The following is a 27,188-nucleotide window of genomic DNA, read 5'->3' as shown; positions in this document are numbered from 1 at the left end:
CAAATAATGCAACTTTAGCCAGTCTATCCAATTATTTCAGCTTTATTTTGCCTGGGCTATAAAACAACTTTATAATAATTACATCATAAAGCACTGACTTGGAGGAGCCTAAAGGATGCCGGAATGCTAAGTGTGCAAGATATGGAATTAACATAGATAATCAATAAGATTAAATTAAGTATTCCTGGCTCCGGTGCTCAAAATAGGAGCAACAAACTCCTTCCCAGGCAATGAGTAGAGTAAAACAATGAGCTATATATTTCTTCAAGAGAAAAGTGAATAAAATTCATTGCAGAATACTTGCTGTGATAAACCACTTGAAGATACGTCCAAGGACACACTATAATTGTCTGAGGTCTTTGTGGTATTCATAACATGAAAATCAGAAGTTAGGGGACAGGAAATAAGGGATTCATTTAGAAGTTTCTTGAGGGTTTCTAATTTGGGTACAGTAAGTAGGAATTGCTACCTTGCTGATGTCACACCTGGAGGCAGTCACAGAAAGGGACCCCTGAGTTTGGGGAAGGTTCCAAAGAGTATCAGAAGAATTGACCTGTGTGGATTCTTTCCCTGAGCTTCTCCTTAGGGAGGTAAGCGTGGTATGTACCAATATCTGCATAGAACAAAAATGTCAATGGTGGTACTCAAAGGTACATCTGAAAAAGCCTCGCCATATTCACTTTTCTTTTCACACAGCTTCTTCAGTTCCAAACTTTCAGGAAACTGTCCCAAGAGCCAGTCGCTGCAGCCATGCCATCTGCAGTTACTCCCAAACAGCTCACCCTATTATCGTGTCCAGACAGGAGGCCTGTAGGATTAAATAATAACGGTTCATAATCTACTACTATGAGGATTAAGGTGGATAATTTAATGTTTAAAACACAATATTAAAACACCATAAGAACTGCAACATTAATGAGACAAACAGACAAGACCTTCAATTTTTGAGAGGCAGTGGATTAGTTTGGAGGAAAATTATTTTGCCTAAACTCAGCAGATCTTTGAGTAGAGTTCCAAATTTTGGGTAGCATAGGAGACCCTCGCTTGCCGTTCACCTCCCATCTGATGGCCCAGTCATCCAGAGGAAGGGCCTCCATACCAAAAGGGGATGTATGAAGAGATAGTCCAACTGCAGTGGTGTATAACTCATCTTGCATTCTTGATGGGTGAGAGAGGAACAATATGCAGCCTACATGCCAACCACCATCCTCCAATAACCAACAGATTGAGTAGAAATGAGCTGTGCTATTCACAGCTTGAAGGCCAAAGAGTGATCAGGAAAAAGGAACACTTTTTGTGTTGGAATAAAGGAAACTGTGATATTTGATTTTGCTCAGTTTCTCATTCTTCTAATTTTAGATGATATTGGGTCGTGTCCCCAAATGGGGATGCATTACTCCATGCACATTTTTCCGTGAATGTAAAAAAAGTGAGAGAAAAATGCTCAGAAATGTAGCCGTGACTCACCCACACGCTCTGCTTTCAAACTATCCCAGATATTGCAATTAAAATCATCATATCCGGCCAGGAGGAGGCGCCCGCTGCGGGAGAAACCCACTGAAGTAATTCCACACGTAATGCTCTCGTGAGCAAAGTTGATGAGCTCTTGATCTGCCCGAAGATCAAAGAGGCGACAGGAGGCATCATCAGAACCAGTGCAGATGGCTTCCCCACTGGGGAAGAACTAGAGAGGGCGGGAAGAAGAGAGGGAGAGGGAGAGAGACAGAGACAGAGACAGAGAGAATTTGGTTCTGTTGTCTTGTGCAGGTTATTTCTGCCCTAATCTTTATCATTGTTTCAGGGTCCAGCTCACTTCCACCCTCAGTTCCAAGAAGGGCTTAGAAACTTACTGAAATTGCATTGATATCTGATTCATGTCCTGTAAATGTCTGACGGCAAACTCCTTCTCGGATGTCCCACAGTTTGGCACTGGCATCACAGGCTCCTGAAATGAAAAGCTTGAAGTCCGGAGAGACAGCCAGGCTCATGCAGTCCCCAGTGTGTCCTATGAATGTGGTCTTCACCTGCCCTGTCTCAATATCCCACAGCATGCTGTAAGGAGAAGAAGTTGCTTAGGCTGCAGTGAGTTGCTATTTTGATAATCTTTCCATATGATACAGGTTTGAAATACTTACAGATCTAGGCAGCTGTATTCAAAAGTAATCTAACAATAAAATTGCTATAAACTCAGGGGGAATAATACAGAAAATAGAATATTCTTTCCCTCCCTCCTTTCTTTCCTTCCTTCCTTCCCTCCCTCCCTCCCTTCTTCCTCACTTCCTTCCTTCCTTCCTTCCTTCCTTCCTTCCTTCCTTCCTTCCTTCCTTCCTTCCTTCCTTCCTTCCTTCCTTCCTTCCCTGACTTTATTATTTTTACAAATAATTCAAGACAGCAAACATAGCCAAAAAATCTTTCTCCTATTTTTCTTCTATTTAAATATGTGCTTATGAACAGCCTCCTAATTGCAAAAATGTCCTCTCATTATGCAGTTTGGTCATATTGATTTAAAGTTAAATTCAACCAAGGATATCTTAATCACTTCTTCTCTATTGGAAGAGCAACCAGAACTGACCTCTTGACCCCACAGACAGTGCCAAATGGGAGTGAGCGACTGAGAGGCAGAATAACTCAATAGATTATGGAAGCTAGCAGAGCTAAACATTTTTCATCAATTTTTCCTGTTCATGCAGCAAAATACAGCAGACCTTTTTCTTTACTGATGGGGCCTAGGTTGAGTGTCTATGCTTGGCAGAACCTTCTAGGGGATGACATAAAAAGGAAGTAGCAGTGCCAGAGTTTGTGGTCAGAGCTTGATCAAAACAGCTATTCCCATTGATCCCTTAGGACCAAATAGAGATGACATCATGCAATGAGCATGCAAATGACACTTAAAAAAAAGAAAGCAGCAGCTAGAATTCCCTTAAAAAGAAGAATATGGATGAGGCAAGGAAATGCCACCAGCAGAGTCTTAACGTTTTGGAACAAACATTGATATTTGGTCCTCCCTTAGCTTCTCTAACCCAAACTGGCCAAACTCTGCCCTCTGTCTGGAGTTCGATCCTGATAGGGCTCAAGGTTTATTCAACCTTCCATTCCAAGGTCAGTAAAATGAGGACCCAAACAGTTGAGGGCAAAAGTGCTGTAAAGCACTATGGGGCAGTATATAAGTCTAAATGCTATTGCTATTGCTAAATATCATTTCCCTGAAAGTAAAACCTACCCCAAAAATAAGCCCTAGCTTGATTTTTGGGGGTGGGCCTAATATAAGCCCTACCCCAAAAATGTGCCCTAGTTTTGGGGTGAGGTGATGCCTAAAAATCAAGCTAGGGTGAGGGTGGAGCTTACCATTGCAGCCAGGACTCCCATGGATTGACACTTGACTCATTGGCCCACTTCTTCTGCGGCTGAAGGAGCAGCTTCATTCTGCAGCTGAGAATGGAGCTTGGGCCTGCATTTTGCCATCAGAGGCCTTTCCAGAAGGCCTCTGCAGCCAAGAACTGAGCTATAGATTCAATCTGTAGCTCGGTTCTTGGCTGCAGAATGAAGCTGCTCCTTCAGCTGCAGAGGAAGTGGGCCGGCTGGGCAAGGCTGTTGGTGCCGGAGGTGAGTGGAAAAGACACCCCCCCCAAAAAATAAGACACGGTGCATCTTTTAGAGGCAAAATATAAATAAATAAGACTGGATCTTATTTTCGGGGAAACATGGTACTAAGGGTACCCATATGGTTACTTGCTGGCCAGTTCATACACCATAGATAGAAGTACTCACCAAGTGGTGTCCCCAGAACTAGTTACAATATTATTGTCATCCAGGAATCGGCAGCAAGAAAGGTAGCCTGTAGAGCAGGAGTAAGAGAAGAGGAATATTGTTGAAGGGAAGAAAGAGACTTATAGAGGTTTCTTTCTTACAGAGGAAAAAGACTTATAAAGGACACATTTTATTATCTTTTCCAGAAATATTTTGTTTTTCTGTCAATAGAAGCTGGGTTTTGCAGCACATAGTCATTATGAGGCTCAAAAAATGAGAATTTTTTATTCTACAAAATTCTATTTGTATTTAAATAATTATCTTTTAGCCTGCTTCTGCTGGTCACATGGAACCATCAGACATCCTATCCAGCAGTCTCTGGCTTCTGAGATGTTAATCCAGATGTTAGTCAATATCCATAAGCTTGCAACCAACTTTCCACTATTGGAGCAACACTGTGTAAATCTTCTTTTTTATTCCTCATTTTTTATTCCTACAAAAATATGTTTGTTTAAAATGGAAGCTACAGACTTTCTCATCCATTCTTGTTGCAATATTATATTTTGGTTTGCTTTTTTTTCATGGACTGTAGCTATAGCTTCACCAAGACCTAGTCTTAGAACAAACAATTACCTGCGTGAGCTGAGAGCTCCCTGTTCACTTTCACACTTCCTTCACGACTTTTGAGGTTATAGATGGAGCACATATTGTCAAGACCTCCACAGGCCACAAAATTCCCTGATGGAGCATAGGCACAGGTCATGACCCAAGAAGACCGGAGAGGGATGGCGTGAACCTGTAATTAAAGAGTAGGGCAGAAATCCACCATTAGTTTCTTGGTCAGAAGTGAGAAAAGCAACAGCTATAGTAGGAGAGCTTCATTACTAGAAAGTAAACTCAGAGGCAAAATGCTAGCAGCCACTTTTCATTCCTAGCATTGCTTGCTAACAAATTCTAGACATAGCATCTATTTGCTTATGTATCTCCTACCTTGTTGGTTGTATAAGTATCCCATACAATGAGTTTTCCATCTTGTGAAGCACTGACCAAAAGTCTATAAGAGAAGAAAGGTGTTATCATGCATGCTCAATTGGGATCTGAAGGTTAAATTCACCAGGTCCACCTCTTCACCCCTAACTTCTCATACAATGCACTTTCAAGGTGATTTTGTACTTCATCTTATAGCAAAGTTTGTTCTCCATCTTATAGTAAAGTATTCATAGCCAAGGGATGGGAACGTAGAAGTGTATATGGGGGAATTACAAGTATGGTTCAGTTTGCAGAATTATTCATTTTGCTGCTCCTCCTATTGTATCATAACCATTTTACATTTAATAGTATAGTCTTCATGAAATGTACCATGTATATTTTATAAAGACTTGTAAAGAAACTTATTATAGAGTTGTTGGTGCTTTCTAAGCTCAGTTGTTTGTTTGCAGATGTTTCATTGCCCAACGAAGTAACATCATATTAGTTTAGTAATGAAATGTCTGCTAGCACACAACCAAGCTCTGAGAGCACCAAGTACTCCATAGTTCAACCCTGAGCTATACATATTCTCTTCTATTAGAAACTTACTTGATGATTTTAGGCTCGGCATTATCTCTCATTCTAATAAATATTTCCAGGTTGTTGAATGATTCAAACGATGGAAAAGTACAGCAGAGATAACCAACTTTGCAAGTGGAGGGTTGATCTCTTTGGAATGAATTATTTGGTGGTTCCATAGGCATATGGACTTGGTAGTGAGTGGCATAATGGTGGGAGAGGGAAGGGATCTTTCAGGCCAGGTAGTCATGTGCAATTATTGTCATGATTACTGGCCAGTTCATAAAGTTGCCAAGGTTGAGAAACACTGGTATATAAGAAAAAGACAGGTGATATTTTTTCCTTGCTATCTTATTCCATTGAGTCCCTTCCCAGTGACCCAGCCCAGCTACTCAAAAAATTAGCTGACCAAAGACTCTTATTATCTGTGGTATTCAAAGAAGGAGAGAATTGCTGCCTGCCAATTCACACAGGCTTATTTCTTGTTCTCTTTCCTTTTTGTTCTTCCTCCCATATTCCTCAAACAAAACTAATTAAGGATCACTGGAAGAAAGAAGTTTTAACTATAGTCCTTCGATGGACATTGATATGGTCAAGATTACTGTTTTTCTATTGCAAAACAGTGATCTTGATAAAAGGAGGAGGATTTCCGGTGACGTTGCTGACTGTAGACCCTGGGGAACGACTCTCAATTCCCTGGGTCCGAAATTCCTTTGCTGGCAGGCCCATTTGGGCTAAATGCCACCCTGGAGGGGTGGCCACCAAAGGGCGAACCTTTGAGGAATGGGAGCCGGTGGTAGCCAGCTTGCCAAACCCAAAGCAGCCCCTGGAACCAGCAAAAGAAAGGTGGATCGCATTTATGTGAGCCGCCATTAACAGCTGATCGTCGGAGATAGAAAACAGCTGATTTGGAAAGCAAGCAGCCGGGCCGGGTGAGATTATATCTCTTCTCTCTTTGTAAAATGGACTTTACTGAAAAAAATAGCCTGTCTTTAACCTGAAGCTGGAAGTCTGAAGGGAGGAAGGAGGAGGGTTTTTGTCCCCCCCCTCCCATGTAAACAGCAGTTTAAGTGACATTTACTAAGGAGAATTAATTTGGACTATTTTAAAACTTTTTAACTGGAGAAATAATTTCATTTTGGGAAGGAAAGGAAAGACATATTAAGTGGGGAAAGCACCCTAACTGCTTTTTTTCTGCTTTTTTTTCTTATTAGAACTTTAAAGAACTTTACAACTGTGTTTCCACCCTTGAATACTTTTTTCCCCTCCTTATTCAAATGTCTGGGGAAAGAGACAGCATTCCCCTGGTGGCCACATTGTAACTTTTTTTCTCTCTGTTCTCTAGCAGCTTTGTTTATTCAGCTGCAATACTTGGCTCAATGCCCAGACACTTGGCTGCATGCTCAGACATCCCTATCTCTCTTAAAAGTTACTGAGATTTTTTTCTTTGTGTGTCTGGCCTTTCTGGCCAGCTGTATATTCCCTATAGCAAAGAAAATTACAAAAGAAGAATTTATTTTTGGGGTTTTTTTCAGCTGTGGAATAAATCTGTAAATCTGTAATTGGATCATAAATTGGATACTGATTTTTTTTCTCTTCCCTATAATTTTTTTTATATAATTTTTATTTTTGTCTTTTTTTGGTTTTCTTTCTATTTTTCCCCTTTTCTACGTCTAGTTTTTTCTTTTTTTGGTCTTGTCCTTTGGATATAAATACATCACTACTCCTCTTTTTTTGAGACCTTGCCCTGTTTTTTTGTTCTTTTTTTGTTTCTTTTTTCTATTCTTTCTCCTTTTTGTATGGTTGTGGAAGTTTTTTCTCTTTCTTTTTTTAATTATCTCCTCATTGGAATTGTTTTTTTTTTCTTTTTCTTTTTTTAAATCATGTCTGGCCTTGTCTCCTGACAATAGGAGGGCACTGGATTACAATTGGCCATCGGGCCGCCTGGTGGATTATAATTAGCCATCGGCCTCCTTAGTGGATTATAAATAAATACAACAATTAGAAGATGAATGCTTCAAATTTGGCTAAAGGGGTGAGGAAGGGCTCCTCAGCCCCCGCCTCAACCTCGGTAAGCCCAGCCCCACAAAAATCAATTACTGCATTTTTACAACAGGAAACTCAACAAAAAGATACTCAAGCGATACTCCAAGCAATCACAGATTTCAAAATGGAAATGAAAAAAGATTTGGAAAAAAATTATGAAGATTTGAAAAATGATCTTCTTAAAATGGATTAAAAAATGGAAACCTTTCAACAGGCGATGACAGATACTCAACAAAGAATGCAAAAAAATAGAAGATAAGTCATTGTTGGTTGATCAGAAATTAGAAACCTTGCAAGATGAAAATCAGAGACTGGTGCAGGCGTAGGCAACCCAAAACAGTCAAAGAGCCACTTGGACTCATTTCCCACCGAGAACAAAACATTGGGAGCCGCAAAACCCTTTTGATATCTAAAATGAAGATAACACTGCATATATCCTTTTTTACATATACATACATACATACATACATACATACATACATACATACATATAATCATACAGGTAAAAAAGGATATATGCAGTGTTATCTTCATTTTAGATGTCAAAAGGGTCTCTCTCTTTGTCTCTCTGTCTCTCTCTCCCTCTCTCTACCCTTGGTCTGCCAGTCCTCTTCCTCCACTCTCTTTCTTTCACTATCTCTCTCCCCCTCTCTCTCTTTCTCTCCCCCCCTCTCTCTTTCTCTCCCTCTCTCTCTCACACACACTCTCTCTCTTTCTCCCCCACTCCCTCTCTCCGATCTTCTGCTCACCTGGCAAGCTGGCTTCAAGCTGTTCTCCAACAAGCTCAGGGATAGGCAACCTCGGCTCTTTTATGACTCATGGACTTCAACTCCCAGAATTCCTGAGTCAGCATAGGTGGGCTAGCTAGCTCTCTCCTGCCCTTCCTGCTTCCTATTTCCTGCTTCCTGCAGAGATGCAGCCAAGGCAGGAGCCCCGCCCAGTAAGCTTGTTGGCTGATCGAACAGGGTGAAGCTACTCTCTTTTACACACACATACAGAGAGAGAGAGAGAGAGAGGGAGAGAGAGAATGAGAGAGAGAAGGGAAATGCAAGTGCCTCTCTCTGTCTCTGTCTCTCTCTGCAAATGGCAGAGGAGGCTGGGAGCCACAGGGGAAGGATCAAAGACCCGCATGCGGCTCTGGAGCTGCAGATTGCTGACCTGTGGACTGGTGCAAGCTAATGCGGAATTGGAAGACAGCATGGCCGTCATGGAGATGGAAAGAGCATCATACTTCTTAAGATTTCAAAATATTATAGAAGAGAAGGATGAGAACTTGTTAGAGTTGATGAGCGAGCTATTGGCGGAATTACTTGGAATGGAAATGGACCAAATGAAACAAGAAATGGATCAGGTTTTTAGAGTCAATTCAAGCTACACAAGAAGATATAGAGTTCCTAGGGAGGTCCACGTAAAATTCCTGAAAAGATTTACACAAGATGAGATCTTGTGAGCAATAAGAGACCAACCACTGAAATATAAAGTTAAAGAACTTGTAGTTCTTAAACAGATTCCCAAAAGAACAAGAGAAGCCTGAAGAGAATATCAATTTTTAACAAGAAAATTGTTTAATAAAGGAGTGAATTTTAGATGGTTGGTCCCAGAAGGATTATTAATCTTTTGGGACTCGAAAAGATATAGCTTGGATATCCCACTTCAAGCAGAGGAATTTTTCAATAATCATAGAGTTTTTCTGGAAAAAGATGATGTTGAATGTAAGAAACCAGAGGAAATGACGGGTGCAGAAGCATCGAAAGAAATGGAGAAGGAAGAACCTAAAAAGACCCAATCAGAGGAAGATGTAAGGCCCAAAGATCAGAGGCAGATAAGTTCTCCTAGAAGATTGAGTTCTAGATACAACTAAAATCATAGAGGAGATTGGAATTTTTTCAACAAATATAAATGATCTTAACTCCCCATCAAAAAGGAGTAAAATATTTTATAGACTACAAAAATTGAAAATGGACATAATTTGTCTTCAAGAGACACATATTAAAAGACAATGCTTTAGATTTTTAGAACAACCAAACTTTATTTTTCTTTGGCATTGCAAAAAAAAAAAGAGGGGTAGCTCTTTATATAAAAGAAAAGATGATTTCAAAACAAATCTATGTTGAAGATGAAGGGAGACTATTAATGGTGGAAATTACATGGAATCAAAAACAAATTTTGATGGTTGCGATATATGCCCCCAATGAGAAGCAAGATCAGTTTTTTCAACAATTACATGACAAACTAGTGGAATTAAACTATCAAATCTTTGTCTACTTGGAGACTTTAATGCAATAGCTGACGCAAAACAGGATTATAAAAGCAACAAACAAGGGAAAAAAGGGGGAAATACCCTACCTAAACCCTTCTTAAGGATGAAAGATGAATTATGTATACAAGATACATGGAGAGAAATGAATCCAGACAAAGCACAATATACATTTTATTCAAATAGGCATAAATCGTGGTCAGGAATTGATATGATATGGACTTCTTATAATTGAAAAACTATGATACAAGAGATTGAAATGGAACCTAATATTTGGGCAGGTCATAATCCAATTAAAATGATTTGGAAAGGAACTAGGAAGAAATTAAGATGGTTGTGGAATAAATCCATATTGAAAGAAAAAGAATTTTTACAATCAGTAACGAAAGAAATGGAATTTTTTTAAAAAATAAATAAGAAAGAAGAAACCTCCATTCAAAATGTATGGGATACAGCAAAAGCTTACTTTAGAGGTTTGGCTATAACTTATGTTGCCAAAAAGAATAAAGAAAAGAAACAAACACAGCTTAGGCTGAAAGAACAACTCTGTAACTTGGAATTTGAGTTACGAAATGATCCACAAAAGAAAAAGTTGAAGACACAAATGGAACTTATAAGGCATAAATTAAACCTACTGGAGATGGATACAAGGGCACAACAGATTAAACGATCTAAACTGACTTTTTTTGAAAATGCCAATAAACTGGGAAGATGGCTTGAATACAAACTGAAAAAAGAAAGAGAAAAAAGGCTGATAAGTAAGCTACAAAACTCAAAGGGCCAATTACACTGCCACAATGATGCAATCAAAAAAATTACTAAAGCTTACTATGAGACACTTTATAAGATTGAGGTGGTCTCGAATGAGGCAATACAGGACTATTTAAAAGAAGCGAATCTCCCAAAGGTATCAGAGAATATGCAATACATGTTAAATGAGAAGATAACAATGATGGAGATCACAGAGCCAATAAAAAAACAAAAGAAGGATAAAACTCCGGGACATGATGGTCTCCCTGCAGAATTTTACGTAGCTTTACAAGACATAGTAAGCCCGATCTTGAAAGACCTTTGTAACAAAACTCTTTCAGAGATAAAAATATCAAATTCATGGATAGAAGCCAATATTTCCCTCATACCCAAAGAAGATACTGATCTTATACAAATCAAAAATTATAGACCAATATCGTTATTAAATGTGGATTATAAAATATTTACTGCAATAATGGCAGAAAGAATGAAGAAATTCTTGACTGAATTTATCCATTTGGACCAAAATGGCTTTCTGCCTAAAAGGCAGATAAAGAATAATCTAAGGATCATTTTAAATGTTTTGGAATACTACGAAAACAATCTGGGGAAACAGTTGGCATTCATATTTCTCAATGCACAAAAAGCTTTTGACAATCTCAATTGGCAATTTATGTTCCAACAGTTGAAGGAGATGGAGTTTGGTGAAAACTTTATAAATGCAATTCAAGCAATCTACAATAAACAATTAGCAAGGATACTTTTAAATGGAGATTACACAGACAGCTTTGAAATCAAAAAAGGCACAAGACAGGGATGTCCGTTGTCTCCCTTGTTATTTATTCTTACATTGGAAGTGTTGGCTAGGAATATTAGGCAAGACATGGAGATCAAAGGATTGGAGATAAAAGACCAGAAATATAAATTACAGGCCTTCGCAGATGACTTGGTTTTTATTTTGGAGGAGCCACTGGAAACAGCCACTAAACTTTTGCAGAAAATAGAGAAATTTGGAGAAGTGGCGGGGCTGAAAATAAATAGAGAAAAGACTAAAGTATTAACAAAAAACTTAACAGACAAACAAAAAATCCAACTTGCTAAAAAGACAAATCTTCAAATAGCTAAAAAAGTTAAATATTTAGGTATCCATTTAACATCAAAATATACAACAGTAAAAGAGGACAACTATGAGAGATTACTAAAACAAATAAAAGCGGACTTGGAGAAGTGGAAAGAATTTCAATTATCATTATTAGGAAGGATAGCGACCGTTAAGATGAACATCTTACCTAAGCTAATCTTTCTAGTTCAAAAGAAAAAAAATGAGATATGCTACCTTGAGTTCCTTGGAGGAAAATTAAAGTACAAATGCGATTAATTAATTATTATTCCTATTTTGGTTGGAGATGAGTAGAGTTAAAGGAAATAACTTTATGAAAGGCATGAGTTGTCCCAAAATTCAAAAGGATTCAAAAGGGATAAATTGAAAAAGGCAAACGGCAATTCTCTCCTTCTCAGAATAGCACAGCTAATAAGAGTCTTTGGTCAGCTAATTTGTTTGATTAGCTGGGCTGGGTCACTGGGAAGAGACTCAATGGAATAAGATAGCAAGGAAAAATACCACCTGTCTTTTTCTTATATACTAACTAGTGTTTCTCAATCTTCACAACTTTAAGATGTGTGGACTTCAGTTCCCAGAATTCTGGTAGTTGCAGTCCACACATCTTAAAGTTGTCAAGATTGAGAAACACTGCTATATACCATTACTTACTTGGAATCTGTGGCCCAGTGACAAGCGTAGATCTTGGCCAGATGTCCACGCAGAGTTCTCCTTGTCCGCAGCTGTATGCGCCCAACCACTTCCATGTCAGCAACAAGCTATTCGTGGAAAAAGAAATTTAGCTCCTATTCCAAAAGGTTTTCACTAATGGGCTGTATCAAGTCAGTTGCTGAACCTGCAGTTCTCTTGAATTCTTTATGTTAGACTTACCCATTCAGGCAAATTTATTTTAAACAGAGTAATGTACTGTTAGCATATCCTACCTGAGCAAGTGTAGTATCAGCACAAGCTTTTCGAGCTTCCTGAAAGAGAGAAGGCAAGAGATGATATTTTTATACCCCCAGTATTTCTACCCTCTATCCTTTATGAAGCAGTTTCTAACTAATCTGTGACCCAACCTTTTTTTTATCATTAAGAGCAGAGAACACCTATCACTCAATCAGAAGTCACTTTTTCCTTCAGTGTCTTTCTTTCTCCAGTTTCATTTGTGTGTGTGTGTGTTTGTGTGTTTGTGTGTGTGTGTGTGTGTGTGTGTGTGTGTGTGCCTGGGTGAAAGGGTATACTGGTGCAATAAAGTAGCAGTGTGCAACAAGCCCCACTTTTGTTTTCTAAGGAGCCCATTTGGGCCCAGAGACAGTCTACGATATAGTAGAAACACAATAGCATTTTGCTTTGTAATGTGCAAGATTTATACTCTATTTATTTATTTGATTTTTATCCTGCTTTTATTACTTTATAAATAACCCAAGGCAGTGAATATACCTAAAACTCCTTCCTTTTTCTATTTTCACCACAATAACCCTGTGAGGTGGATTGGACTGAGAAAGAGTCACCCAGCAGGCTTTCATGCCTTAAAGTGGGGCTAGAATTCACAGTCTCCTGTTTTCTAGGCCAGCACCTTCACCACTAGAGCAGACTGGCTAAAAATAAAAATAAATAAAAATAAGAACAGCCTGTAGAGCCACAGCAGGGAAGCTGGGAGGCTCCCAAGGGTATCTTCAGGAATATGGTGCTTACAGGTTTAATCTCATCCACCACTGACTAATGTGCATTATCCATGTTGTAATCTTTAAAATAATTGTGTGAGATACCATTCTCAATGTTGCAGATAGGGAGCTAAGGCTGAAGAGATTTCTCATGATTTTATAGATGAAATATGAATGAGGGTTTCATAGGCTAGCTTTTATCCTCAATTAAAGGGGAGGAAAACGGCCCCATCTCCGCCATTTCCCTCTTGTTCTCAGCATTACCTCAATCTGCTTCTTCAGCTGTTCAGCCTCCTGCTTCATCTGCTCTATTTCACCCATCGTGACAGACTAGTTTTCAGTTTTCACTTGGAGTCCCTGGGTCCTGTGGAGATCAAAGGAGAAAGGAAAAACCTTAGGACTATGAAATCTTACTTTTTAAAATAGCAATAGCAACTGCACTTATACTTATATACCACTCCGTAGTGTTTTACAGCACACACTAAGTAGTTTACAGAGTCAGTATATTACCCTCAACAATCTGGGTTCTCATTTTACCGACTTCAGAAGGATGGAAGACTGAGTAAACCTTGAGCCTGTCAGGATCGAACTCCAGGCTGTGAGCAGTGAATTAGCCTGCAGTACTGTATTCTAACCACTGCGCCACCAGGACTTTTTTTTAATATTTACAATATCTCCAATAATTTAGGTCTTGTGAATCAACAGAGCTCCCTTGTATAACAGAAGGCATAAAGAATGGAGGATCACACCAAGCCTTCTTGTAATTCTGGGTCAGGCATGTCAAACTGCCGGCCCGTGGGCCGGATGTGTCACACCGAAACCGCGCCCACCCCATTGCCAGCAATGGGAAAAAAGTCACAATATGTCGTGTGATATCACGTGACATCGCAAGTTTGACATGCCTGTTCTGGGTCAAAGCAAATCAACAAACTCTCTGCCACAAATCAGTGTGAGAAGTTCATTTAGTCCAATTTGACTCCAATAAAGGTTATGCTGCCACCACTTATTATGCATAGCTAGGTGTATATAAAAGCAGGATGGCTTCTTGCACACATATGATTATAAGTGAGTCATATATTGATGGAACAAAAATGTGGGCTTCATATGGAAAGCCGTAACCTACACAAAAAATATTCTATGTAGCTGCTCTGATTTTTTTTCATTTAAATATGAAACTAACTCAACAAACAAATATTTATAGTCGCAAAGCCAAAGTTTTTTCTGCAATATTTTAGTCAGTCCAGTTAATATTTTTTTTAACAAATTTTATTGGTTAAAAGACACACCATGGCGGTTAGGTGATTAATCATCCAAAAACAAAATCATATAATAGCTCAAGTAAATACATTAAATGTTCCCTCTCTATTTCCCTCAAATAATATAACCTATTTAATATAATCCATTTCCTCATTACATATCTATAAATCCTAATCCTGTTTTGAACTTTATTAATTTACAGTTACCATAGTCCAATTTAATCTTAGATAAACGTATTATCACTTCGGGTATCCCTTCTAAAATACTAATCCAAATATATTCTAATTCATAATCTCATAAATCATTGATTTTATCACAAATCTCTCTTATTTCTTCAGATAGCATTTAAATCTCATTCAAATAATTATCATGTCTTAAAAAAAAGTACACACCTATTATTACACAAAACATCATCTTACTAACTTAACACACTCAATTAGTTGTTAAAGCAATCCGAATTTCTAAAAACCTCTTTCATATTCTTATTCTCATTCCATTACAAAATAATTTTCATACAAATAAACATATTATTCCAAAAAGTACATTCTTACTCTGTTTAACATATATATTCTAATAATCACAAATTTTCAACTCTAAATCTTAGTCCTTAAATCAATCCATATTTCTCAAAACCTTTTAAATCCATTACATATAATTTTAAATCTCTCTTTTTAGTCTTATTCTGGCTCTCTTTTTTATGCCAATCAGGTTTCCATAACAAAGCCTCTATTTCAGCAAATAGATCTCCCGTTATTGCTTGTAATGTCATTTGGGTCAATAAAAGACCTCCCATCCTCTGTTTTTGATGCCTGGCTCCTGTCTGCTGGATAAAACACTCGATCATATCCAATTTTATAATTAGTAGATGATTATCAAAGTTGTCATAATTCTCCAACAGTTGTAATTTCAAGTCTATTTTTGTTAGTTTTGCAATTGAAGATAGTTTAGTTACATTTTCTGGTCATCCAAAGTCTCCATAGGTTGTATGTAAATTAATTCCTCTTCTATTGCTTTTTGGTCTGTAGAATGATCAAATAGAGTCTGAAGGTCAGTTTGTAAGTTCACAGTAGAATTTCTGTTTATTATTTCTGCAGTTTTCTCTGTTATTTGGGAACATATTTCCTCAGTAGCTTCATAAATTTTTTCCAGTATGAGTTTACAGTTGAGTTGTGAATATGGTTTCTCCATTTCAGTAGTAACACAAATAAGAAGTGGTTGCAGTTTTAAATTTCTCCACAAGAAGTCCTCAGTAAACTATGAAAGTCTTCCAAGATACCAAGAATTAGATTAGCAAAGTCAAAAAACTATGAAATCTCTTTTCCAGCTTCTTATAGAGTTGTGGTTTTTTTTTCAAACAATAAGTCCAAGACATAGGAAAACAATATTCTCCAGCTTAGAAGATATAATAATAAAGTTTTATGATAAGGATTTTTCCAGGGCCCCCAAGTAACCAAAAATAAAAATAGTCAATAAAAAGTTTTTTCCTTTATTATGGAACACTCTTTTCCCCAGATAAACAAAGGCAGCTCTTTCAAAGCAGGCAAGTAAGTCCAAAACGATTTTAACAGGAGAGTAGTTAGGCAAAAAGAGAGAGGGAAAAGTCTCACCGGGATCATCCATGATGGTTTCTTAACACTTTTGACTTTTGGCTGGAGCAGCTAAATGATCGGCCATGTTACTGGCCGATCTTTTGTTCGTCGGCCCTGAGGAGCTGCCTCCTCCCCCCGCAACCAACGAGAGTCCTCCTCATAGTCACCCCTCTAGGGTGAATTTTTGACCCAATTAAGGGTCTACTGGCAGAGGAAAGGCAGATAACGAAGAGAGAAGCCTCTTCGTGTACCTGCAGTCACTGCAACCCAAAACTGGAAGTCTGTCCAGTTAATATTTTTTCATGTTTGCATAACGTTCGCCTTCAGCCACATCACTCCATCAGGTTTCCTCAATTTTCTATCCTGCTGCTTCCAGCTACTGCTTGCTATTGTGCTAGTATTTTGTACTTGATTTCCTGCTGCTGTGACATCAATGGGAATGTCATCTGGGAGGCAGATCTCCATGCTGGGAAAGAAGTCCAATTGCCAGTTTTTACACACTGAGCTTCTGAGTAGTTGGCAACTCTACTTTTACTTGCTTATATTTTTTTAATCTTTTTTTAATACCATTCTTGGTTCAAAACCTAACCCTTCATTTTTCACTTTTACTCAATTCCTGTGAATGGGCATAAGGTTAGGATTTCTGAATTCTGGCAACTTAAAGATGTGTGGACTTCAACTCCAGGAATTTCTTAGCCTGTTGGGTGGAGAATTCTGAGAGCTGAAGTCTACACATCTTTAAGCTGCCAAACTCAAGAAACACTGCTGTAGAAATTAACTATCTTTCATCAACCAATTGGACCAAATCAATCAGGCTGCTTTCAAGCAAGGATTAACTGTGGAGTTACTATTATTCATTCACAATATTATAGTTATAGGAGTTTATAGCATGATCAGGCCATCAAGTCCTTTTATTTATGCTACCAGATAAAATCTGATTTTTAAAAGCTTGCTGGAAAAGTCATGTCATTTCAATAGCAGTATTAATCCAGGTGCATCAATCTCATTTTAGCATACATTGAAGATTACCTTTGCAGCAGAGAGTTTTTTAAAAAATTAAGCATTAAATGTAACGGTTATCTGCTTGTATTACAAATAATTATAGTATATCAAGTCAAAGTGCTATAATCACAGCAACTCTTAATTAAGCAATTATCATTATATTTTGAAAAATGTTTAATCTTCCATTTAAGGAAGTTGCTTAATAACAATAATCAGAATGCTTCTGGTTAATAATTTTAAAAACAGGATTATAATTAACACCTAGAATGCTAAAGTTTATTTTAGAAAAAAAGCTATATAGCGCCACTACCATAAAACAGCTTGCTTTTTTTTAAAAAAAAACCTTTTTTTAAAGGATTTTAAAAATACTGAAATACAAACTGCCAAACAGAAAAAAGTAGAAAGAAAACAAAGTGCAAAAGAAAACAAAACTTTAAAAAGAAAGAAGAAAAGGAATTGAAAACAGAATATTTATAGAAGTGACTCCTATCTTCTTTGCAATAAGTACAAGCAAATTTAATATATCCCCACCTCCTATAAAATTACATAATCTATTTCTTCCCATAATCCTGCCTTTACATTCATAAGTCTAAAAATCATTGTCATTTCTACCCATGGCAAAAAGCGCATGAAGATTTTCATTACAGTATTTTTTATTCTACTCAGATCAAATAAATTATATCAGTCTTGATCTTTAATTCATCAAGTTGCTGTCATGGGATTGAATTTCCTTTCAAAATTTTTTCCTCCTGTCTCAAAAATTTCTTCAAAAGTTTAAAAACACTCTTGTATAAATGCATTAATGAGTCTTTGTCCAAGTCATTTTTCATCTCTTGGCTTATTATTTGTATTTCCATTATAATTGTCATCTCTGATATAAAATCCACATTTTTTTTTATTTCCCAATGTTTATCAGCTGGAATTTCTTTCACCTCTTCACTCAATCAGTTTGTAAATTCTTCCACTCTTTTTAATTGTTTGCTGTTTAGGATCAGCAAACGAATGCTAATACTGCACACAAGTAGGTACGATAATTATTGCTATTAGTTTAGCTATACATTTCTCTCCCAGTTCTTCAAGGATCCTTTGAAATGTTTCAAGTGTCATATCTTCATTTGTTATTTTTTAAGTTTCAATGTTTTTCTTTTGAATCCAAAATAAAAATTAAGTTTGTCTCTTTTTTTGCTTTTTCCCTGGCACTTTAGTCTTCCTAGTGTCTAAGTTCTATAAATTTTCAGATTTTTTTTTTAAATATTCAAATTTCAACCAATTTTTCTTTTCTGATAGACTAAACAATCTGAGTTTCCACAAATATATTATTTTATTTTTCTTATTATTTCAAAAATCTTAGCAAAAGGTATTTCAAAAATCTTAGCAAAAGTTCCAGTATTCCAAATTCTGCGGGTCTTTTAATCCTTTTAAACTTTTCTTATTTGTCTTTTTGTCCTGTATTTTTATTAAGTTTTATAAACTTTTTTTTTAAAAAAATTTATCTTATGCTTAGCCTGATTTATGCAACCCCAAGCTTTATGCCATAGATGCACCATCAGTTTCAGCTGTAATATGTAATAACAAATTGTTTATGTGTGGATGCATGTATGAGTTTCTCATGCATATATATGTGTCCGGGTATGTACATATGTGTTTATATTCTACATACAATTTTCAATGAAACATTACCATATCTCATTGCAATTTTCTATACATAATCAACATCTATAGGCAACTCATTTATAAGTTGCAAGTCAGATCAGGTCTTCAGTCCACTGAGGCCATAGGTTTGTCTTTCTAATGATGAAGACTTCATATCTTGGTAATTCTCTGTGTCAATCCAATTTCATTGTTCAGCTGTTAATTTCCATTTAGTAGGTGGTGTGTGCTAAAAGAAGGTGTCCATAGAAAAATATTAAATTTCATTTCCAAGTCAAATTTTTATATCAAATTATTTATTTTCAGAATAAATGTTATACAAAAAGCTTGTGTTTTAAGGAAACATTATTTTTTGTTGCTTACACCACATTAAATACTTTTTCTGTACAAAATGCACATATGTTGAAATCCAAAATACTTTTTATACAAAATCTGCATATCAAATAGATTTATTGATAACAGGAAAAAACATGTTGAAATTTGGAGTCTTGTAGGATTTAATGATACCTCCTAGGTGCCTCTAAATGTGGTTATTCAATTTCAAATTTCAATAAACTTTACTTGTAAATTGTGCCAGTGGATTAGCAACTGGCAAATGGTTTAGTTTGGAAAATGACGAGTTCTAGTTGATTTAATATAAAAATCTCAGCATATAATAAGTTTTACATTGTAAACATTAATTTGGGACATAGATAACACTATCCCAATAAATATATGGATATTCATTAAACATTTTACATGAAGTAAAAGACAAATCTAAAGAAAAGGAAAGAAAAGCAAGAAAGAAAAAGCAAGAAAAGAAAAAAAAAGAAATAAGCTAATGAAATAAATGACCTCTATAGCACATAAGGATAGTATTATCATGTTTTAATTAAGAGGATTTATAATTTTTAGAAAATATATAGTTCAAGAAAAATGGCATTCACCCCAAAGGTTTATGGATCCTCACTAATGTTGAAAAATTTAGCTGACTGAGAAATCATCCAGGTAAAAATCATGCTCTTCAAAAGAGACAGAAGAACAATGCAAAAGTAGTCATGACAAAAGTCCCCTTGTTTCTGTTCCTTACCAAAAGTGAAAATGAATTATTAGCTCAAACCCTCACCCCACAGATTTTTTTCTGTGGAAGAGACAGTAATTCATAGTGTATTTCAAGTTTATTCTGGACCGTCCATTAGCAACTTTTCAAGAAGAACTTGTTTTATTTAAGCTATTATTTTCCTGAACAAACCGATCATCTAGTGATTGATCTTCACTTGTTTTCAGGGCACTGGGAGATGTGAACCATCACCTCACTAACACTTTTGGCTCATGTGTTCTGCTAACTTCACCAGTTTCCCAGTGTTTATTTTCACAGCCCACTTCAGCTCTCAAGGCTGATTAATATTTTCCCAGGAAACCAGTCAGTTGTATTCCTTATCTTAAACTCTCATTTGTTCATGTTGTTTTCCTGGAAATCATTGTCCATAAAATACCATAAGGACCTGAGTAAATTACTTATGCTGTGCCTTGGAAAACCTGAATTAGAAATGTCTATGTTTTGAAAAAGACGAAGACAGCCTTTTGGCACCTTATATTTTAGCGCAAATTTAAAAGGATTTTGTGTGCACATTAACTAATCCACATAAAGGTATATTGCAGAAGTGGAGACAGAAAAATCCTAGCAGACATAAATATGCATCAGAGAAGTAACTGCACTCTGAGAAGAAGCCAATTCTCACTTCCCTCCAGATCAGTGGTTCTCAACCTTTTTAATGCCGCGACCTCCAACCGGTCATAAGTCGAGGACTACTCAACCAGTTGTAAGTCGAGGACTACTCAACTGGTGCAGCACCATTTGCAGAATGGGACTTTTGGCGGGCTCAGCAGGGCAGAGACAGCCTGGACAATTCCTATTGGCTTTTGAAAGCCAATAGAATTAGACTCTATTCAAGAGAGTCTATTCTATTGGCTTTCAAAAGCCAATAGAATAAAAGGGAGTAGCACAGCTAAGGAAAGGGGGAAAAAATGGCGGACTGCGTTGTTTGGCGACCCCCGTGAAATGGTTGTTCGACCCCAAATGGGGTCCCGACCCACAGATTGAGAACCACTGCTCCAGATGGACCATCTTTCCAGCTCCCTTAATTGTCTGCCCTTTGAACTCTCCATCTCAATATTTCAGATGCCTTATGTCCTGTGTTCTTCAGGATGAATTAGGCATATTTACTAGAAATATCACTGCCAAGTTCTCTTCCCACTTCATCAAAGTGCTGGTCCTCTAATATGATATGATGATGATGATGATGATGATGATGATGATGATGATGATGATGATAATAATAATAATAATAATAAAGTTGGAAGGGACCTTGGAGGTCATTGAGTCCAACCCCCTGCTCAGGCAGGAAACCCTATACCATTTCGGACAAATGGCTGTCCAGTCTCTTCTTAAAAAATTCCAGTGTTGGAGCATTCAACGCTTCTGGAGGCAGGTTGTTTCACTGGTTAATTGTTCTAACTGTCAGGAAAGTTCCCCTTAGTTCTAGGTTGCTTCTCTCCTTGATTAGTTTCAATCCATTGCTTCTTGTCCTGCCTTCAGGTGCTTTGGAGAATAGCTTGGCTCCCTCTTCTTTGTGGCAGCCCCTGAGATATTGGAACACTGCTGTCATGTCCCCCCTCATCCTTCTTTTCATTAAACTAGACATACCCAATTCCAGCAACCGTTCCTTATATATTTTAGCCTCCAGTCCCTAATCATCTTTGTTGCTCTTCTCTGAACTCTTTCTAGAATCTCAACATCTTTTTTACATTGTGGTGACCAAAACTGGATGTAGTATTCCAAATGTGGCCTTACCAAGGCATTGTAAAGTGGTATTAACACTTCACGTGATCTTGATTATATTATATTATATTATATTATATTATATTATATTATATTATATTATATTATATTATATTGTTATATATTTACAACAACTAATGGAAGCAGAGATGGGCAAAAGGTTACAGATGTTTTACCCCATAATGAACTTAAACACCTTTTTAAACCCATAGTTGGACCTACTGGATTTTCCAGATACGATTATGGCTGTGGAATTTTACATAGTCATCCAAATTTCCCCCAAAATTTCATAAAGTCACCAAAGTTTTGCAAAAGCCACACTACTTCTCAATTATTCGACCTTCTCTTTAATTTTTGTAATGAGCAGCTCATTAGCAGAATCAAGGAGTCCAGTGAGAATGAATCATTGCCAACGGAAAGTTAACACAAGGCACCTCAATCTCTTTCAAAGTGGTTTGCTAGCTGCTTTTCTGCAGTTTTGAGGAACTTGCTGGAAATTAAGGAATGCAGTCAGGTTCTCAAGCAGAGATGCAGTGGATAGAGCAATAGAGCAGGAAGACTCTTCCTCCTACTGCAGAAGGAAAAAAAACCTGATTTCCAGCAGTCAGCAGCTGGTAGATGTGGGTGTCTGCAATAAACCGACAAACAAATATGTTTTATATGATGGAGGTGCAGGTCAAGAGTTTCACTAAAAAGAACCCTATACCTTCATCACAATAGGAATGATATGTGCTATTCACTGGTCCTGTTTGAAAAGGGATTGACATTTTGTTGAGATAATATTTGGAGAGCATAACCACAGGAATAAAACAGAAGAGGGCCTTCTTTGTCAGGTTCCTCTACCTGGACTTCTGGAAGCGACATCGACACAGAGAACCGGTTGTTCATATATTTGAATCCCACCACTGCACACCAGCCAGTTAGGGATTCTCTTCTGGAAGAAATCCACAGGACCAAGTTTTATTTTAAATATTCAAGATTCAGATTTAATGTTACAGATAGTTTTTATCTTTTAGAACCTGGTTTCTGTTAGACGTTGTGTTTTATGAAAATTCTCTTTTTATACTATTTCTTTATGTGTTGCCTTCAGAAAGGCAGTATACGTATTATGACTGACTTCATTTACATTCCTTCTTCAGTAACATAAAGATTAATATCAACAATAGAAAGTCTTTATTCCTTGCCATTTCACATCCTCTTGCCTCCTTCGGGGCTTAGCTTTTCTGCCTGACACAGTCAATCCTCTTGCAGTGGAAAGACTTTGAGATCCGTTTTCATCTGAATCTGCAACATTTGGCAAGGTTTTACTCATAGGGGCTCATCTGAATTCTCATGCTGTTCCGGAGGAGAATAATAATTCAAGATGTTCTGTTCTTGGAAACTGGTATATGAGGGAGCAAGTATATGAGGGAGCACAAAATGCCTCTTATACTTTTTAATAGTGGGAGAAGCAGTGTGAGAAAATTAAAAAAAAGTGGCTGTGTATGTTGAAAATATATCCTAAGCAAAGTTTTAAAAAAGTAGAAATGGCATTTTCTGCTGTACATCTAATGCAACAGAATGGTTCGATATTTCTCTGACTGGCCAAAAGCCACAGCTTGTCCTTACCTCTTTTCTATACCAACTTTTAGAACATAGAATCATAGAGCTGATAGGGACCTTTGGGGTCTTCTAGTCTAACCTCCTGCTCAAGGCAGGAGATCTTATACCATCCTGGTCAAATTGTGGTCCAGTCTACTTTTGAAAAATTCCAGTGATAAAGCATCCACAACTCTGGGAGGCACAAGCTATTCCATTAATTGATTGTTCTCACTGTCAGAAAACTTATCCTTATTTCTAGGTTGGACCTAGGTTGGACTTATTTTTTGCCTCTTTTTTGTATTGTGCTGACCAGAACTCTATGCAGTGTTTCAAATGTGGTTTGGCTTAGCTTGCCTTGCCTTACCTTGCCTTGCCTAGCCTAGCCTTGGCTTTGTTCCTGCTCCTGCTTTTTCTCCTGCTCCTGCTTTAAGACCTGGTCTGAATGATGACCCAACTTATCTAGCTTGAGATCTGGATTGAGATTTTGCTCTACCCCAACTAGCACAATCTACCAGCTGACCCTTCCATTTTCTTGGATCTGATTAGTAATTTACAGGATCAGAATATGGGAGAGTGCTCAGTATAGAGGTTCCCTCCATCATACATGATACCTAAATAATATGAAAATATTCCAGCTTCATAGCTACAAATACCGTCTGAGATTCTGGAGGAAAGAAGGGATACAAGTATAATAACAAACAAACGAATAAATAAACAGCTTAGAAAAGTGGAGGGAGTTTTTTGGAATGTGGGGAGAGATTTCAGGTTTCTCCAATGTCAGTGCAACATGGCATTGTGTGCAAATTTGTAAGATGTGAACTGGAAAGCCCTTGGTTTAGATATCACCATGATTGTGGAAAAGAGATGATTTTCAGCATGCTGCTCTTTCCTAGCCACAGACTTCCAATTTTAGAGAGGATTACTGGAGTAATAATGCAGGTACTAAGCAGTATTGTTTTACTGTTATACTTCTTTTGTGAAGCCCATGAATAATACAGGGTTAAAAGCAGAGAAACATTAGAAGTATGTATTGCAATCAATATTAAGGCTGCTATCCTAAATGAAACTTTTCAGAAATAAGGTCTCTGCGGTAATAGGGCTTATTTGCAACCAAAATGTATTGGAGAAATAGTTTAAACTGGCCAATAGCCACTTCTTTTCAGATTAATGTAGCTTTATGTTTCCCTATCCTGATGTCTCTTAGACTCTCTTTCTCCCCCCTCTTCTGTTTTTAAGTTTAAAAATTCCTTTGCAGAAGGAGCCATGTTCTTCTAATGGAAGAGTAACTGAACTGTCAGGAGAATCCTAGGCTGGGACACAGGGTCACTTCTGAGAAGGGATAAGAAGAGCTAAATATAGCAGAAGAGATATGGAGCAGCTTAGCCTCAGATCTCAAGGAGAACCTTTAAGTCTCTCCAAGGGACCAATTGTTCCCACCTTAGGATACGAAGCCACAGTGAGGGATAAGAATAACTTTTCATTTCCCTACAAGCATTCTTTTCTAACTCATAGGTACATAAAGTAAATGTTGGCCTTTAAATATAGATGCCTTTTGAGAATAGCTGGGTGGACATACAAGAAGAAAATTGCTCATCAAGCCGGTTTCAGGGCAGATGAGGCAGTAATTGATCAAGTATCTGTAATAGTACGTAGACTGATCCCTGGATCATAAGGACCATTTATAATAGCAATAAAATACAATGCTTTAAACTTATCCAAGTTTAGTGGTCATCCACATTTTATAAAATCTGAACATAACAATATTATAATGCCTAGGTTGGGACTAATTATAAATCCTAAAGCAGCTATAGCTTTATGGTGTATATCACATAATTCTCATTCAAGGAGGCAAAACTTGAAAAGAGAAAGGGAGGGAGAAGAAAACAGAATATCAATCCTATCTGCAATATCTGGAAACAGTTTTATGACAACACTTTCTGAATTTACTTTATTGTAGCATCTTCTAATATCTCCCTTTTTGTTGCTTAAATCTGAATGGTAATTTTAAGCAAGTCAAAACTTACTCATTGTATTAAAACATTAATAGGCTTAGATTGTTTGGGATGGATGTTTTCTTCCAGAGCAACAAAGTTGCCTGCACTTTTTGGACTATTACATTGGACAAGATGAAATAGCTGGGCTTTAGTCAGGGAAATATTTCACGTCGCTCTCTCTTTAATCAAAAAAGAGCTGTATTCTTTGTGCACTGAATCCTTCTCTATGCCGCTAGGTACAACATACATAAGTTCCACCCATCTGTTTGGCTGAAAGATGTCTGGCTGAAATTCTCTTAGAGCACTTCCTGGCTGAATAGTGATGGGAATACAGGTGTCCACAGAATAATTACCCATTTATCTAGGGGAAACACATTGGAAGCAAAGCAACAAGACCTTTGATTGGTCTTTATTGCCTGTTCTGTCTGAAAAAGTAATTGTCCATCAGCAACTGCAATGTACTTCGCTGTTTATCAGTGAACTTTCAAGGAACTTGAATAGCTTTTTCTAAATACAAATACTCCTCAGGCTTTCAATGAATAATGGTAAGAAAACCAAGGTCAGATCCTTCTTATTCTGCCTGTATGTTTCCTTATTCCTAAACTGGAAAATTATTTGATATCACATTATCCTCCTTTATGCTTTCTTTTATGGGATTCGATAACAGACACTAAGAAATTATTTTGGATGCATGATTCTTAACCTCATATATGGTAGATGCAAATGATACTCACTAATTGAAATGACTGCCTTCTTGGCTGAACAAAACTGGGAATTATCAGGGGCATACATAATAGATAAATCAAACTCCTCCGCTATTAATTCATTCAACAACCCATTTTTTCCTCCTGAGGGAGACCTTTTTTGTGAGGCCCATGCTAAACAACTGAAAACAGAAAAGGAAAAACATGGGAAAATGGAAGATTAATAGAGACTTAGAAGTCAATGTAATCTCTTGTTGATTTCCTATAGAACTGGATAGATTAACCACTTCTTGCCAAAAGGATGAAAAAAATACCCTTATCTATTTTCTGTCCTGCAACTCTTCTTTCAAAACCCCTTTTCTCCAAAAGGATGAGAACACAAAACATATTTTGCAGGTGTGTCTATCATTTCTTATTTGATGGACAAGGTCAAGGAACACGTACTAAAGATTTTGTGATGGGAATGAAGTTCCTATATACTGTATCTGAGTTGTGATCATTTCTGCCCTGAAGAGCACTGATCTATCTTCCTCTGAAAGCCTGCTTTATGTTGGAAGTATATTTCCTGCATAATAGTACACATGGATGGAAAAACACCTATAATATCACTTACTAGAGTTTTTAATTTACAGACTTAATGGCTCAGGATATTGGTTCATGACTGAAAATTGAAGCATCACCTTTAAAAGGGCCTATTTTCCTGTCCACAATCTCTATAGTTTTGAAATTAGCATGTGAAGGTGGTCCTGAGAAAGACCATGATTCTAACTAAATGGCCTGTCATTAATCTTCTCAAGTTAAATCTTTCTTTTCAGGCAAATATCCAGTAGCCTATTTTTTTTTTTTTTACACATCCCAAAGCAGATACTCAAGAACCTAATTTGCATTCCAAGTCAGAAAGAGAAGCCAAAGAGTGCAACAGCACCAATTCTCAAGAACATAGAGAAAAGAGAATATCACAGCAGTCTTACCGTAATCTAAGGGGTGGCTTCTTGGAAGAGGGGGGAAAAGCAGATCCCTCTGGGCAGGAGACCCAGGCTACACCGCTAGTTCCCTTCAGCTGTTCCTGCACTAGCCGTCAGTCTACACACTTGGTGTCTCTCACTCACTCTCAGTGTCTCATCCTCATCCTGGATAGATTTCCCTGGGGGAGCTGGGATGCTGTAGGGCAAGGGGTGGGAACAACTCCATGAGCAGCATCAGGCAAATTAAATCAGACACCAGTGAGTTAGGTAAATCGGATTGAGACTTAATGCAAAGCAGGTGGATAGGGAGAGGATAGATGATAATGTGCTTTGTTTAAAAGGAAAAAAGGAAACAAGAGAGGCTGATATAATTTATTTCTGTTGCATTAATATTGCACTGATACAGCTAAGATAATCCAGAGAAGAGAATATCTAGGCAGTTTTGAATGGATCTAGAAAAGGATTGAGAAAGCAAAGGCAGGCAGCCGTGAGGCTTCCTCTCATGTCCCAA

General features: G+C 37.3%; 1 protein-coding gene across 1 annotated transcript; it reads right to left on the bottom strand.

Annotated features, from left to right (window-relative positions):
• Nucleotides 1-26: 26 nt before the first annotated feature.
• On the bottom strand, nt 27-26,852 carry GNB3 (G protein subunit beta 3). Its single transcript, XM_039338757.1, has 10 exons — nt 26,684-26,852; nt 13,379-13,478; nt 12,392-12,430; nt 12,120-12,226; nt 4,738-4,801; nt 4,381-4,543; nt 3,769-3,835; nt 1,851-2,052; nt 1,468-1,684; nt 27-808 (listed from the first exon to the last, which is right to left on the bottom strand). Exons 2-10 carry the CDS (start codon nt 13,433-13,435, stop codon nt 702-704), a joined length of 1,023 nt encoding a protein of 340 aa, XP_039194691.1. The 5' UTR covers nt 13,436-13,478; nt 26,684-26,852; the 3' UTR covers nt 27-701.
• Between the last annotated feature and the right edge of the window lie 336 nt (nt 26,853-27,188).

This window comes from Crotalus tigris, unplaced genomic scaffold (genome assembly GCF_016545835.1).
Source record: "Crotalus tigris isolate CLP2741 ecotype Arizona unplaced genomic scaffold, ASM1654583v1 scf7180000017716.2861928, whole genome shotgun sequence".
NCBI classification, from domain to species: Eukaryota; Metazoa; Chordata; class Lepidosauria; order Squamata; family Viperidae; genus Crotalus; species Crotalus tigris.
This window is presented reverse-complemented; position numbering and strand designations above follow the sequence as displayed.

Excerpts from the sequence above, each read along its gene's own strand:
- GNB3 (XM_039338757.1), bottom strand. The coding sequence starts at position 13,435 with ATGGGTGAAATAGAGCAGATGAAGCAGGAGGCTGAACAGCTGAAGAAG. Across the intron at positions 4,802-12,119 it reads CACTGGGCCACAGATTCCAA|ACTTTTGGTCAGTGCTTCAC; the intron begins GTAAGTAATGGT and ends CTTCTCTTATAG. Across the intron at positions 1,685-1,850 it reads CAGATATCAATGCAATTTCA|TTCTTCCCCAGTGGGGAAGC; the intron begins GTAAGTTTCTAA and ends CGCCCTCTCTAG.